This window comes from Pezoporus flaviventris, unplaced genomic scaffold (assembly GCF_033815535.1).
Source record: "Pezoporus flaviventris isolate CSIRO_AGI_PZ_B2104156 unplaced genomic scaffold, CSIRO_AGI_Pfla_v1 ptg000013l, whole genome shotgun sequence".
Classification (NCBI taxonomy): Eukaryota; Metazoa; Chordata; class Aves; order Psittaciformes; family Psittacidae; genus Pezoporus; species Pezoporus flaviventris.
Window position 1 is genome coordinate 28,253,071 of NW_026892561.1, and position 15,270 is coordinate 28,268,340.

The following is a 15,270-nucleotide window of genomic DNA, read 5'->3' on the forward strand; positions in this document are numbered from 1 at the left end:
TTAAAATTATGTGAAAGAGCTGCTAACTGACAACAGAAATTTGCACTGGTCCACAAGCCTATCACAAACATTGCACTCTTTGCCTCTTCCCTTCACATTTTCCTTACAGCAATTGCCTTGTGTTTAAATCTGAAACAGAATATTTTGCCTAATAGGTGAAGTGATTTCTGTTTAGAAACAGAAGTCTCCTTATTTATATAAATTCTTGACTTACTCTATTTTAAGTTACACAACAACATGACAACGATCTGGCATATTTCTGTTTAGGTTTGCACTTGTTAACAGAAACATGTTAGCAGGCAGTGCCAGGAAGCATTCCAGTTCAAATCATCTTCAGCTTTCCTCTTGAAATTGGACAGACGTGCTAATATGTAGATAAGCACAGTGCAAGAAGAGAAATAAGGGGAATATGAAACTGCATTGTTACATTGTTACGTTGGCAAGAAACCTTTTCTCATGACCAGTAACTAATGCCAGGCCTCCTCATCCTCAGCTGACAAACTGAGGGGACGTTTGGCTTTCCAGGTGCAAATATAACCTACAGTAGTGAAGGCTGAGGACAGACATGCTTTCTGAACAGTTTATCTGTGTCCAATTCCAACCTGGTCTCCAAACAGTGAAATATGCCTCTTCTTTCTACTTACCTTGCAGAAGACAATGGACTGAAAAAGAACATGGTGTTTTGAAGACTTCAATCAAGCATACATGTCTATACAACCAACATATATACTAGAGTCATATTTTGCCCACAAGTATGAAAACAAAGTTAATTTTGAATGGTGTTGCATCATACTGTGCAGGAAAAAAAATACACACCAAAACTTGTTTCCCTATACTGAAAGCTGTTGGGTTAGAAAACATGTAACCTATAATGCTATCAGTAATATTACAATTATTAATATAATGTCGTGTTCCCCCCTTTTTTCTTTTCATTTGTTCTAAACATTCATCTGTTTGCTTGAATGCCATACCCCTATAAAATCAGTCACTCTGAAGTGTTAATCCGCTGAAGATCTAAGAAGATGCACTTAGAGAAGATGACTTTACATTACAACATGCTTTTCATGTAAGGATATAACCTGAGAAAACCTAATTCTATCTCTTTCTGGTATCTTCAATTTGACCATTTTTATTTCTAACTACCTCTGACGTCTTGATGTCCTCATAAGAAAACTGTGTGACAGGTACTCCGAGATGGTTGATGAAATAATCTGAATCTCCCTGTATCTGCACAGAACTCACATTAGATCCTGGACATCTAGTCTTTTCCACACACTTGATGCTCTGGCTCTGAAAAACAAAAAGAAATCAAAATTCTAGTTACATATTTGCAACCAGGCTCTTAATCAGTATCTCATTTACACGGCATTCTTTGGATGGAAGCAGTTTAAGAACAGCCTGGAACTTACAGTGGTGCAAACAGGTATTAGCTGGTTCATACTTAGTAGTGAGTGAGTTTACAAACTTTTTACCCTCTATTGATATATATTGTAGGATCAGACATAGCAGAGAATGAAGTGTGCTGCAACATGGCTGAGTCTTTCAAAGGGCAAGGAAAGTCATCTCTAATTGAAATAGTAGGAGTGGCAAGAGAAGAAGCCTTTGGTAGGCTGTGAAATGTTCCATGCTGGGCAGCAGATCATAGGTCATCATGGTGCCTCTAGGAAGCATATTCCCACATCTTTAATGGCTAATTAAGGAATTAATTCTGTATTCAGTTAATAGCATGCTCTCTAACAGCAAAAAAATGAATGAGATTATCATATTCAGGATATCTGATAATGTATGAAATGCTGGCAATTTTTCTGTGTAAATTGCTTTAAACAATTCCAATCAGTGACATGTTTGTATTTCTTTCAAATAAGCTTTTTATGTGAAGTCTTAGCAACAAAACGGTAACAGATATAAGAAGAAAACTGGAAAACAAGCCCAAGACTGAGTGCTACATACTCGTGTAGCTCCCAAATATATTAGGTAACTAAACACTTCATAAGCAGTAGGCATAAAGGCTTTCAGTATCTATTATAGCAAATAAAGTATTTAGGGTTTTTTTTAAGAATGTTAGGAAGTTGAAGTACTAGAGATTATTTTGTTTTAGGTAACAGTTTACATAGTGTAACTTCAGTTCCTCAGACCTACCTACTAAGTAATTACTAGCTTGCTACAAAACCAGCGTAAGATTAGTTCTCCTTTAATAACTAAAATGCACCAGATTCTGTATATTAAAGATCATGAGCTTGGCAGGAAAATGTTATAAGAGTTAAAAAAAGACAAATCTTGGTATTTTTCCATGTTTAAATTAGCATAATTATTGCTTCACAGTTTCACTTCAGTGCTATGAAGAATGTAATTGCGTATTATCCACTGTATATGACAGAAGAAGCCCAAACTACATACTCATTTCAAAAGGTATTTTTAAATAACTACACTTTATCTTCTACAGTTTTTCTCAGTCAAAAACATTGTACAGCAGTGCTGTGGTTTAAGCCCAGCTGGTAACTCAGACCTACACAGCTGCTAGCTCACTGCTTCCCTTCTCCCCATCCCACTCCCAGTGGGATGGGGAGGAGAACTGGAAGAACGTAAATTCCATGGCTTGAGATCAGAACAGTCCAATAACTAAAAATAACTACTACTACTACTACCATCAATAATAATAATGATAAGGGAAATAACAAGGGGGGAGAATATAAACCTAAAAAAGGGAAGGACACCCCCCCCCCCCCCAGTAAACTTAAGCAATGCACAATACAATTGCTCACCACCCACCAATTGATACCCAGCCCAACCTGAGCACCAGTCTGGGTCTTCCAGGTAACTCTCCCCAGTTTATATACTGGGCATGATGTGCTGTGGTAGGAATATCCCTTTGGCTAGTTTGGGTCAGGTGTCCTGCCTCTGGTTCCTCCTGGCTTCTTGTGTTCCTACTCACTGGCAGAGCATGAGAGACTGAAAAGTCTTTCACCGGGGTAAGCACTACTGAGCAACAACTAAAACATCAGCGTGTTACCACACTGTTCTCAGACTAAGAGAACACAGCACTGCACCAGCTACTTAGAAAGAGAAAACTAACTGTTACAGCTGAACTCAAGACAAGCACACATAAAGGCATGTCTATAATTTTAAGCATATATATGACACAAGATCCATTCTTAAGTGATTGCTCCTTTCAGAAATTATGTTTTAAGTATCATGCCATGCACTATGCTACAGTGTAGATTAGACTATATTGCAACTTCTTCATACTGCTCAATGCATCTGGTCCGGTTTCATAAACGATGAGTAGTCTGTTCCTTCTTTAATGTTTAAAAGTTTACTGAACGACACAACACACAGCTTTTTGCTTCAACAGGAAAATCTCTGAAATAAGCAAAAAACCAGTTACCTACCAAAGTCACAAATTGCAAAGTTAAATGACCAAATTAATACCAATAAAAGTGTTGGACAAAAGAATTCAGTATTAGAAAAGACAGAGCTGAAGAGTCAATGATCCATAAGAAAGCTAGAAGGATCTTTTCTTTCTAAAATGACCTGAACCTAGCTCTGAGCAAACACAATGGCAGACAAACTCTTCAAGGCTAATGCTACTTGCATTTACTAAGGTCAAGAACTTACGTAACTATTGTGACTATCCAAAATTAATTTTCTAGAAGTAATTAACAGAAGGAATATCTTGAAGTGTGGCATGGACCATCAAAATCTTACCATATACCTCACAGAGGTAAGGAAATTGAGCAGGAAAATGAATGTACCTTTTTTACCTTGTCAATCTAAATCTTTATACCTTTCACTCTAACCTTTCATCATCTCCTATGTATCTGTACCTAGAATTTATTGTGGGGTTTTCAGAAAAGAAATACTGTAAGCTGCTGCCTGGAGGTACAAGTGTGGACTTGGAATTTATACCCAGAATTCCCATTTGGGGAGGGGGTAACAGAGGATAATCAAAAAGGAAAACAAGGGTTTATGCAATGAATAACACTTCCCACAGCAAAAAAAAAAAAAAGCCAGAATTTTTTAATCTAGTATGTGAGAAGTCAACTGGTGTAACTGTAAGAATGAAGTTCTAAGACATTTTCCATCAGTGCCATCTCACTATACCCCCAAATGGTTGGCTAAATATCAAGTCATCTACTAGGCAGATTACATTTCACATAAAAGCAACTGAGGTTATAGATACTGCATGGACACAGCTAATTAAGAGTATTTTGATATTGTTCTGTATTGTTTCTAAGAAAATGATGGTGGAGTCAGTTAATTCATAATATACACCAGACACCACTTCTGTTAGCATGCAGGAACCTAAGAGACACCTTCCTTTTCCGGAAACCCAAGCTTTTAGCCAGCGTTCCAACCCTCAGAAAACACTACATTCCATTTTAACTGTTCAAAACCATGTTACTTTTTTTCCTTACTGTAAGCAACAATGAAATATTTTTTCTTATGAAAGTTTACTTATGTTTACAGATTTGGTTAAGAGTACAACGAGATACGTATTTTTTGGCTTTTACATCACCAGCCTTCACGGTATAGGATTTATATTTTCATGACAGCAAAATTCAATTCCATAGGGCTAGCATCCTAAGAGTTTAACTGCTTTGTTCAACTTTCACTGCTGCTAGGAAATGAAGGTCACTCCTTAGTAAAAGACTGCTAGGGGACGTGGGTCACAGAATTGACCTGAGTAGGAAAGAAGATTACAACAATGCCAATGTCTAGAAACACGGGATTTAAAAGCATTTTAAAGTTCTTTAACACCAAATAACTTGTCAATCATCATGTAATAGAAACTGTGTATCGGTTTGGCATTGAGGTGTCCCTGCCCATGGCAGGGGGGTTGGAACTAGATGATCTTAAGGGCCTTTCCAACCCTGACTATTCTATGGTTCTATGATTCTGCTTTCCCTTTCCTTCCCCCCTATCCCAACTAGTCTTCTATTTTTGCACATTTAAATCTGAAACAGTGTCAATTTGATTAGTTCTAATTCTAAGAATCCACAGAATCTTTCCTTTCATATAAGCAAAAATAACTAGTTTGTGAATTCCCCCGTCTGGAAAAAAAGTTACGCATTATTTCATCAGTTGCAGTCAGGTACTACTTAATGATCCTTTAAATGTTAGCTTTTATGTAGGAAAAATAAAAACAAACCCACAAAACCCTCCACCAAAATTAAAAATGCATCTAGAATAAATTATCAACAATATGGTTTGTAGGAACTACCTCCAGTTGTAGAACAGGCAAACTGCATTTCTTCAACTAGTTAGTCTTACAGTAAAACACACATAATAGCATTGTGCAAATCATTTAGTTGCTCATGCTGATCTCCACTGTGTCAATCAAGCCCTCCCCTCAGACTGGAAGGAAATCAATCCATGGGGTTAGACAGTAATCAAGGAGTGGTTCATGCCAGTGTAAGGATGCACATGCTATTCATAATGGAATAATTTTATTTCTCTGGAGTTCATTTTGGTTTCGGCATTGTGTTAGAGGTTTATTTTACAAATTTGAGAAAACTAAGAGTACCATACGGCTCATTAAATATATTTGATTTAGGTTAATGTTATAAAACAGATCTGACACATATAAAGTACAATCAAGTGGTACTTCACTGCAGACCTTATTCTAACACTAATTAGATCTAAGCATTCATAGGTCCCTTTTGTGGCAATGTTAAGATCCTGGTATAAATAAAAGCCTATATTAAAAAAGAAAAAAAACTTGGCCATTTCTATGGTTCACCTTTTACTGACAGTTACACATTCAGAGACATGTACCTGTCAGCTCTGCCTACCTTCTTTCTTTTATGTGACTCCAGCTGAAACTAAAACCTTGGCAGCTTCTGAGAAAGGATTAAAATATTTAAGTAGTTTTTCAACAGGACAAATGAAGAATGACCAATTATTCTTGCAGTGAACCCCGTTTCAGAATAACAGCAAGGAAGCTTATTCTTCATGAATAATCAAACTTTATTCCATGAGTTGAATCACCACCTGTATTGGTAGCAGTTGCAAGGAAAGCACATTTAGGAAGCCAAAGCATGGAAGCCATCTAAATAATAAAATAATAAATAATAAAATAATAAATAATAAAAAAACACTAGCATAATATATTAAATTAATCACAGGCCATGTAAAAATGCAGAAAGCAACAGATTAGCATCTTTATTACTGCAAATGTGTTACACTAAATTATCATCAATAGGTAGGAAGGGCCAGAGAAGCTGCATAGCAAAAGATTCACAAGTATATACCTCCTCTCATCTATAAATCCCTGCTACACTGAAACAAATCATTAGAGGAAGAAGGTTTGACAACTCTTTAAAAATATTATTAGCTGTTTGCTTGCCCTGACTACCAAAATCTACTGAAAAAAGAAATTCTATCAACTCTATGGCAAGCATACTCCTTTGTTTTCTCACATCTGATTAGCTGGTTTGGATATAAACATCCTCCTTTGCTCTCAGTCTTTGCTGACTGATCATATATATTGCTATTAATGCAAAACACATGTTTATAAAATTATTAGGGATAATTAATACAGTACTTTCCCCTAGAGACCTCAAAGTACTTTTCAAATCAACTAAAGATAAGCAAGGTGCCTAACATTTCAGTCTTGCCTAACGTCATGGAACAGAACAACCAAATAGAAACTGAGTATTTCCCAACTTTCGAGCCTTATCAAACTTTCCTGATTCAAGTATGTGCATAAAAATAATTTTAAATTATATCCACTCATTCTTTCACTGCACAAGAAAAAGAAAAGAAAATCTGCTGGTAAGTAATATGCTATGTACAGAGAATAGCCTAAATGTTACACACAACTAATGTGATGAATGTACCTATTTAAACAATGCAATCTTATGATTACCTCCACTATTTTACAGACATAATAAAAATATTAAAAATTGTATAGGCAGACCATAATATTCTACTACAGACAGTAATACTGTGAAAAGCTGTCATTTCAGTGCTTGTGCATGTCTATTACATCTTTTAGCCATGATAGCGAAGTTCAAAAAGTGCATACAACCCAGTTTCCCCATGATCTTTGACTTCTTGATACTGTATTAGACATTGAAACAAAACTGAACAGCTTCATCTGATGATACTTACTCTACCTGTTCACACACTTTAGTCAACATTTTTAACAAAGTATTAACACAAAAAAGAATGATCACTCTCTAGACCATGCCTGCAAGTGTTCAGAGCAAGATAAAGATGATTAAGACTACACTAAGAAATCTTCTGAGGTAGTGTGAATAAAATGTGCTGACACATACACACCATCTTGTCACTAGGAAAAAACAACCCCCACAAGAACTAGTGTTTATTTAAAGATGTCAGGGACAAAATATTTAGCATCCATCATAGGGCAAGTGATTCTCAGACTACTGCATCTGACAGGGATCACCATTAGCTCCTTAGAAAGTCCCTCACAATGTACCTGATGGTTTTGGGTACACAGAAGCACTGCATCTGGAAATTCCAAGAGTAAACTGTTTTTTAGCTTGTGTGGGAAGAAAATATTAAATATTGTATTTTCACTACCAAAACTGCCTTTTAGATAAACCGCATGGCCTTAAAAGAATTATTCTTTGACAATGCATGCAGGTATCCTGCATGAGAGAACATTTTTCACCTAAGGGGATAAGGGAAACTGAAAACTGTGACAACTACAATGCTTATGAAAGGTCAAAGCAAATAGAGATTACCCAAGACCAAGTTCTGATACTGCATTCAGATTTCCACTAAACCAAGGAAAAATCAGTGAACTATGGAGCATAAGCTGCCATACATAAACCTCCAGTTTTACTTTTCAAAAATGTTTAAATTAAGTTTGGCTCTTTAACGGTGGCTTCCTAACTAAACTGGAAAACTATAATACCAGCAGTTATAAAAAAAAGCATGGGGGAATACATATGCTTGGTTCAAAATATTTAGATATATTGCCATACGTTGTACTACTTAACAGATTTGTATTATTTTTTCTTTAGTTTACAGCTACAAAACATGAAGCAAGCATGAACCCATATTACTTGTTCAGGTCTTTGTGTTCTGTTAAACAGAATTTGCATATTTTGAAATCATTGTCTTATTTTTTAAAAAATATGACCATCAGTGTCAGGTCTTTATAATAAATGGGACCTCACAGGACTGAACCACATTTTAGATGCAAATTTTACATCAAACTGGTAATAAATACAAAAAGGAGGTAGTAAAAAATTATAGTGTGAATTTAATTTCCTTTACTGGACTTTTTCTACATTTAACTTTATCTACTGACAGTCCCTCTCTGATTCCTGATGCTTTTTATATGATACTGAATTATATTTATCCTTCCTATACATAAATTGAAGTCATAAGCCTCATTAACTCAGATATACTTTTGCCAACATCCAGTACAAACTCCTAGGAATTTTAATGGCTTTTTAAAGAGAGATAGAAATCAAGCAGGTATGCTCCTATTTGATAAAGAGAATTTCAGAGCAATCAAATATTTAAGAGGTAAAATTACATAGCATAAATTATATAAGTGGCAAGACTGCAATTGGAATGTCATCAGAAGTTCCAAATATCTTAGTAACTTAAAAATGTAGAGAGTTACATGGTTTAACAAAAGCAATAAAGAAACTACAGAACACAGCTATGGCAGCTGAGTTTCTCCATCATACCCCACTTACCCCAGACTCCTATACTCATCAACCAGAAAAGCATTGCATGAGAACTTTGCCCATATTTTTTCTTCAGCACAGATAAAGGCAAGCTCTCAAGGACCTCAGGTACAGTAACTTTAAAAATTTGACTTCTACGATCACAGGCTCAGCCTCAATATTCAATGGTAATTTATGGTAAAATATTTACTGTACTACTTATTTACCTATACATTTTGCCATTAATTTTATTTATGGCAAAATTCAGAAAACAGCTTAAGATTGTATTACATTAGATGAACAACCCAGCAAAAAAAAAGCTATATTAACAGACAGAACTTTTCTCCAGACCTAGCTCAACACACTGAAAACTGGGTGGTTATTTTTCTCCTTTAGAGCTTGTATTTTTAAATCTAGTTTTTAATGTAAACTATTTGTGAGCATGGAATAGCTGCATTTGTAATTAAAGGACGCAGTCAAACAATTTTTTTGATTATGGAAAAGCAGTACTTTCCTGGACTTAATAGTATTTAAGCTTTTTCTTCCAGGTATCCAGTAGCCGGAACACTGGTTAAGGTTAATGGTCACATACATAGTGAGATACTGTGAAACCAAGGTTTAACAAAATGCAAATTAATCAGTTTTAGTATAAAACCCTGATAAATTGGGACTTGATAAGAACTGCATGACTTCCTTAACGTTTTGTGCTGTAGTAATATTTGCTGTTAAAAAAATCTCACACTGCTTAAGTAGGCAAGAGGATTAGGATTTGATGACAAGATCTTGTTTTCAAATGGCTGGCATTTTATACACCATGCAAATATTTAAGGATTGTAAATAATTTTAAATGCCGAAAGGCACTCTCATTCTACAGTAAGTAGAAAGACTATGAACCCGTTTCAGTGTAGTCTAACTCTGTTATGATCAGGTTCTGCCATGCTACTCATTTTGGGATCCATCACGCAAACAAGCCTTAAATAATTCATGACAGAAGTGTGATTACAGTCTTGGTTCTCTATATTCCACAGGAAGAAAAAGAAGTTACTTGTCCCTCTAAAGGGAAAAGTTAGGTACACTCAAAGTGTTATATCATGTTTCAAGATCTTGTAAGTGTCCCAAACAGGACAGTCATTGTGAGGTTGGATGTCAAATTAATACACAGTAAAATAATGTTCAGTGGTCTTGAATTTAATAGCAAAGAACAAAAAACCCCGAAACCAAAAAAAAACCAAACAAAACCAAAAAAACAGGAGAGAAAAACTTCCACTATATACTTTCTGCTAAAAAGTGAATTAAGGCTCACCTAGAAAACAACCTCTGAAAGTAAATTTATGGACTTTTTAATTATCAATACTAGCCCTATTAGTATGCACAGCACACACCTGCAGAAGCTGTGTTTCCCAGTTACCTAACCAAATGGCTCAAGCTACCCCATCACTGCCCTACTTTAACAAAAATAACAAAAAACAAAACCACGCACAGAGCAAAACTTGTATTTGTATTGCAACATCTAATATTAGAAGCTTGCCACAGTTAGCTGGATACGACAGCTTGCACCTACTCTAATTTGAATTTTGCCAAACTATCAATATTTTCTTCACACTATCTTTCTGAACTACACAGTATTCATGATCTGTGCTATTTCTACCAGAAATGTCTTCTAGCACTATTCCTTCAAAAACCCACTTCTCAAAGTACAAATCAGCTCACAAGTAACATCCTTCTGAGCCTTATCATAAAGCTGACCCAGAAAAACAGATGCCTCACATCTGCAGTGAAAGTCAACCGGCTACCCTTTCCCCATGCAGTGCAGTGTTTCACTGTGCTGAGATCTACAATCTGCTACTTATGAATACAACATAATCTATAGTATATCACTAGGGGAAAAAAAAATAAATATCCCTGATACAAATGATGCTACATCATTTATCCCTGTTACACATGTGAACATATTACGTGCCACACATACTCTCCTGCTCTACACACACTCCCAATATCCAGTATCATACCGACTCTTTTCCAGAAACTAAGAATCCTACTGAATCATCCTGCACATCTCATAACAATACACACAGAGGCAGGACAGACTCATAACACCACATCATCCAAGGAAGAGAGAACGTGTATACAAATAAACATGGCAAAACAAGTGGCACAGTCAGGTTTTTAAAGTGCAGGGGAAATTTGCAGTCAAAACGTCTCTTTTGTTACTACAATCAAAGACCAGAGTAAGTTCAATTGCAATATACAGTAATGAAAAAAACTTTTTTGTAACAGAACACAGAAAATCACATGTAATACTCTGGAGGAACTCTCTTGCCACACTGGTAAATTATCGCAAATCTCCCCTTACGGCACTACCCTGGAATCAGGCCAAAGTAATTTACTGCTGGCAAAGCTTTACCCTGCCCTAAAACCTCTGGTCTGACATTTAAACTCCTCAAAAGCAACTATGCATCAACAAATCACTCCTTTCCCAGTCACACACAAAAATACTTTTCATTCTTTGAAATGGAAAGTCACTCCTATTAGCCCATACAGGGCATAAAGGTCAAGAAGCTACTATCATATTTTTCAAAAAACACCTCTCTTCTGGATTTCAGGTGGAATTGAGCAAATGGAATAATAACAGTACATGCAGTTAAGATATCAAGTATCTCTATCAACTGCATTTTTCAGAAAGCTCATCACGAAGCAGATTTATTAAAGTGCATCAGACAGCATCACAAATACTGGTCTCCAGGCTCTGCTGGGAGATAAATGATCCAAAAGATGATGAATGATTTTATTTTACAGCACTGGCGCAAAAAAACTTTGGGACAAGTGAAGCACTGTAAACCCTCATTTAGGCAGTGCAATGCAAGTTTTCTATGACTGGATTGTTCCAACTTCTATCTACTTATACCATAAGTAAGTATCTGTGATACTGCCTCTGTACTGGACAGGAAAACAGTAAAACATGGAGAGCAGAAGAGTTGAAAAAAAAAAGGTACAGAAGAGAAAGCAGTAGTGCATCTGTAACTAGTCAAATGACTTTTTCTTTCTGGTTTCCATAGAAATTCACTTGACTTCGGTTTCAAGAACAATGAAATATTAAGGCTTGGGATGACAACTAGTTGAATAAAATGGGATTTTATCCAGACACATGAAACCTATGTAGTGCAAGTAACTCTGAAAATATTTTCACTAAAACACACAGGAGCCAACTATTAGTTAAAACGCAACATACACCCAAATGTCGTGTTCTTTGCAGCCTCAAAAATTAAGGTTATTATCTGAGATATTTCCAAAACCCCTCTACAGTACTGAATAGGGATATTGTAATTGCTATGTAATGTCAAGTATGGGAAGACAAAAACCAAATTTTAATTTTTATGAGAAAATGTGGGGTTTTACTGTTTACAAGGTTCTAGGGATATGTCACTATTCTTTCACATAACAAGCAAGCAAATCCCAGAGAGACTGATAATGTATTTTATTTCAGAATTTACTGGTACAGATCTAAAAGACTAAAACAAAATAGCTTTTAACTACTGCAACATATTCTAGCGAAAAATAGATATTACATTATATTTCAGGTTTAATACTCCAGATTTTGATCTTTAAGCTAATTTTGCTCCAAGGAAATCAAACACTCCGAAACAATGCATGCGGAGAAAAATGCACTGATAAATTGACAAATTCAGTAAAGTGTAATCTACAGCTATTTACTCTTACCATTTAAGGAAGACTAACGAAAGCTATATATACCTATTTTTGAGAATACTAAATAATACGATATCAATGTAAACTTCCAAAGTTGCAGATTCTAGTCAGCAGTGTGGAGAAAATTTACTTCACAACCCAATAGTTTTTAATTGGTAAAACTTTTGATTCACATAAACATAAGCTCATATAAACATACTGGAAGTTCCAGGACATGATTTTCATTGTACTGGTTGTTGGTATGGCTGGTATTTAATAGAAATCATATGAAAGAACATAGCTCCGTTTAGCAACATTCTGTAACAACTGACAGTTGTGGATCTGAAGCCAAATACAACTGTTATGTTGTCGAATTTAGATTTAAAAAAAAAAAAAAAAAGGAAGAGAATATTCTTTTACTGAGATCAGTTGCTTTACTGCAAATAAAAAATACCATATACCCAAAATGCTAATCTCTGTCTAAAGGTATTGAAATAATCCATCTTTTACAAAGTAATTGGTTCTACTGTTTCCTTGTGCTTACTCTTAAAATACTGGTTTATAGTTCACACATGAATTTGTATGGTTTTATTTGTTCCAGTGTTTGATTCTTATGCTATCCTTTATGTTTTACCATTCACATACTTTAAGAGTAGTGATTTTTTTATCCAATAAATAATGAAGGTGTTGAGTAGTACTGAATCTAGTGCTGCTGCCTGAAAAATGCTGGCAGGACAATCGCTATTTAATGATGGCTCTCTATTGGCGGGTAACACCAAGATCTATCAGTCAGCCTGTGTAAATTTGAAATCTGTGCAATTAACTGCTATCCCAAGGCATTGTTCTTATTGTAAACTCATAGAATACTATACAAGATGTTCCACATACATCTGTACTGCTACCTCTATAAAAGAAAGGTATCAGTCCCTCAAAAGACTAAAAAAAAGTTTTATGAAGGTGAGTTCTGTGAGAAAAAACCTGACTGGTATTAATTATCCTCCTTCTAAGTCTTGTTTAAATCAATTATCAATACTTTATCTGTGGTTATTATCAAAATGAATGAATCTACAGTTACACCAGTCATTGCAATTCTTTTGGCTTCTAGAACACCTGTAGTCTTCATAGTTCAGTGCTGTAACTCAGCCTACAGTTCAGGTTTGGTACTCTGGGCTCCATTGCCTTATGTGATCTAGAGACCCTGCAAAACAATTACTTCATCTTTCCTCTTCTTCAGTTCCTGCATAGGATGCCATAGCTGTCTAATAACTTTCAATTACAGATTTTGTGCAAACTTAAAAACTTCATGTTTATGTAGTATGACTGATCAAATTAACCATATAGGTTTCCCTAATTTTTAAGACATCCTATTAATCTGAAAATACTAGTCAGGAGGTGAAAACTAAACCAAAATTCAGCTACTGACTTTCTGACGGGATTTTTTTAGAGTAACATTAATCTGAGATTGTCATTTTAAGAGGCAAATCACCAAAATGCCACATTCTCAAACAGTTAACACTGAATAAGATCCAAAGTTCCTACTGTCTCTTTCCTCCTGTATGTCCTTAAAAGAACTACAATTAAAAAAACAACACAAAACAAAATAAAAAAAATCAAAACCACCAAAACCCAACCCCAGAAACAACGAACCACAAAATCACCACCACCCAAAAAAAAACCCCTCAGATCCCAGTTGTTAATTTGCACTAACCGTTTCCCAATTTTATGCAAGAAAACTTACCTTACCACCAGTTTTCATGGAATCATAGTTCACTAGAATATAACAAATAAGGACTATTCGGAATGTGCATTCAAATATGCATTTGGAGTAAATCTCACAGACACACAAACAAAGAATCACGGGATCCTTCTGGATCCTTTCCAGAAGGAGATTTCTACTTTCAAAAGATACATGAAGTACCAGCACAGAAAATTAGTAGATACTCATTACCTAAAAACATATGCCAAGTTACTACCAACAGAGATAAGATGCACATGCATTGAAGCATATCTTATGTACCTAACATTCTCAAGACTACACAAAGAATGATTAATGTGTATGTAACTTCTCTACAATAAATAACCCTTTTACTTCAGGCCTTCAGCCTCAATAGCCAACACATTTTACTGTTTGCCCCAACTGCAAAATATTTATGAAAAGAGTAAATGTATCCATTAAAAAATATGTCACAGAACAGCTGAGTGAATACTCAAATTCTAAACTCTGAGTAAAGATACTAGAGAATCAAACCTCAATCTGTCCAAATTGGCTACAAAGGTCAAATTTGGTCAGACCTTAACATCCAGAAGCTATAACCACTCGTTATCAAATATCTAATTTACAAATGTACTGGGTCCCCAAGCCTCCCCCTGACTATTGATATGTCAGTATTGTTGAGATGCAGCACACAGAGGAGCCAAAGTTCAGAGCTTTTCCTACACCATCAGTCTAGAAGCTCGGGTTTCACAGTTGACACGGATTCCTCGAATGCAGAGCTGCTGGTGCTGGTGCCAGAACGTTCCTTAATTTCTTAGCCCATTTTATTAATTTTCCTAAGTCTGAGGGAAAAGACCTCCAGACCTCCTCAACTTTAAAGCCACAAACCTCTCAGTGCCTAACAACAGCTTTCTGAATCTAAGTATCTATCCAAGCCTAACATCTTAACAGAAACATAAAAGGAAAGATATTACAGTGATGTATTTAAGAAGGAAGCAAAAGATGTTACATGAGTGCTTTACATAGACTTATAAGTAAAATCTCTTCCATTTTCTGGTGATTATTTTGATCATATTTGGCAAGTGTCAGAGTACAACTATGTGATAAGTAGCCAAATATTTAAAAATCACATCTTTGCAAATATATTAAACTGCATTTAGTAGTTCCTCATAAAATTTGTGTACTAGGCAATGTTTGACCTATAAACGTAAAGAAACATGC

At 35.5% G+C, this 15,270-nt stretch overlaps 1 protein-coding gene across 14 annotated transcripts in view; it reads right to left on the reverse strand.

Moving 5' to 3' along the window:
- The window catches only part of NAALADL2 (N-acetylated alpha-linked acidic dipeptidase like 2), a 494,729-nt gene that overhangs the window by 75,040 nt on the left and 404,419 nt on the right, over positions 1 to 15,270 (reverse strand). For 12 of the 14 annotated variants that reach the window (XM_061452509.1, XM_061452508.1, XM_061452511.1 and 9 more), the window contains one exon: positions 1,144 to 1,290. The exons of 1 other annotated variant lie outside the window; for it this stretch is intronic. In XM_061452509.1, coding sequence (XP_061308493.1) covers positions 1,144 to 1,290 — 147 coding nt within the window. The remainder of the gene's footprint in view (positions 1 to 1,143; positions 1,291 to 15,270) is intronic. One more of the 14 variants, XM_061452514.1, reaches the window with a different exon arrangement.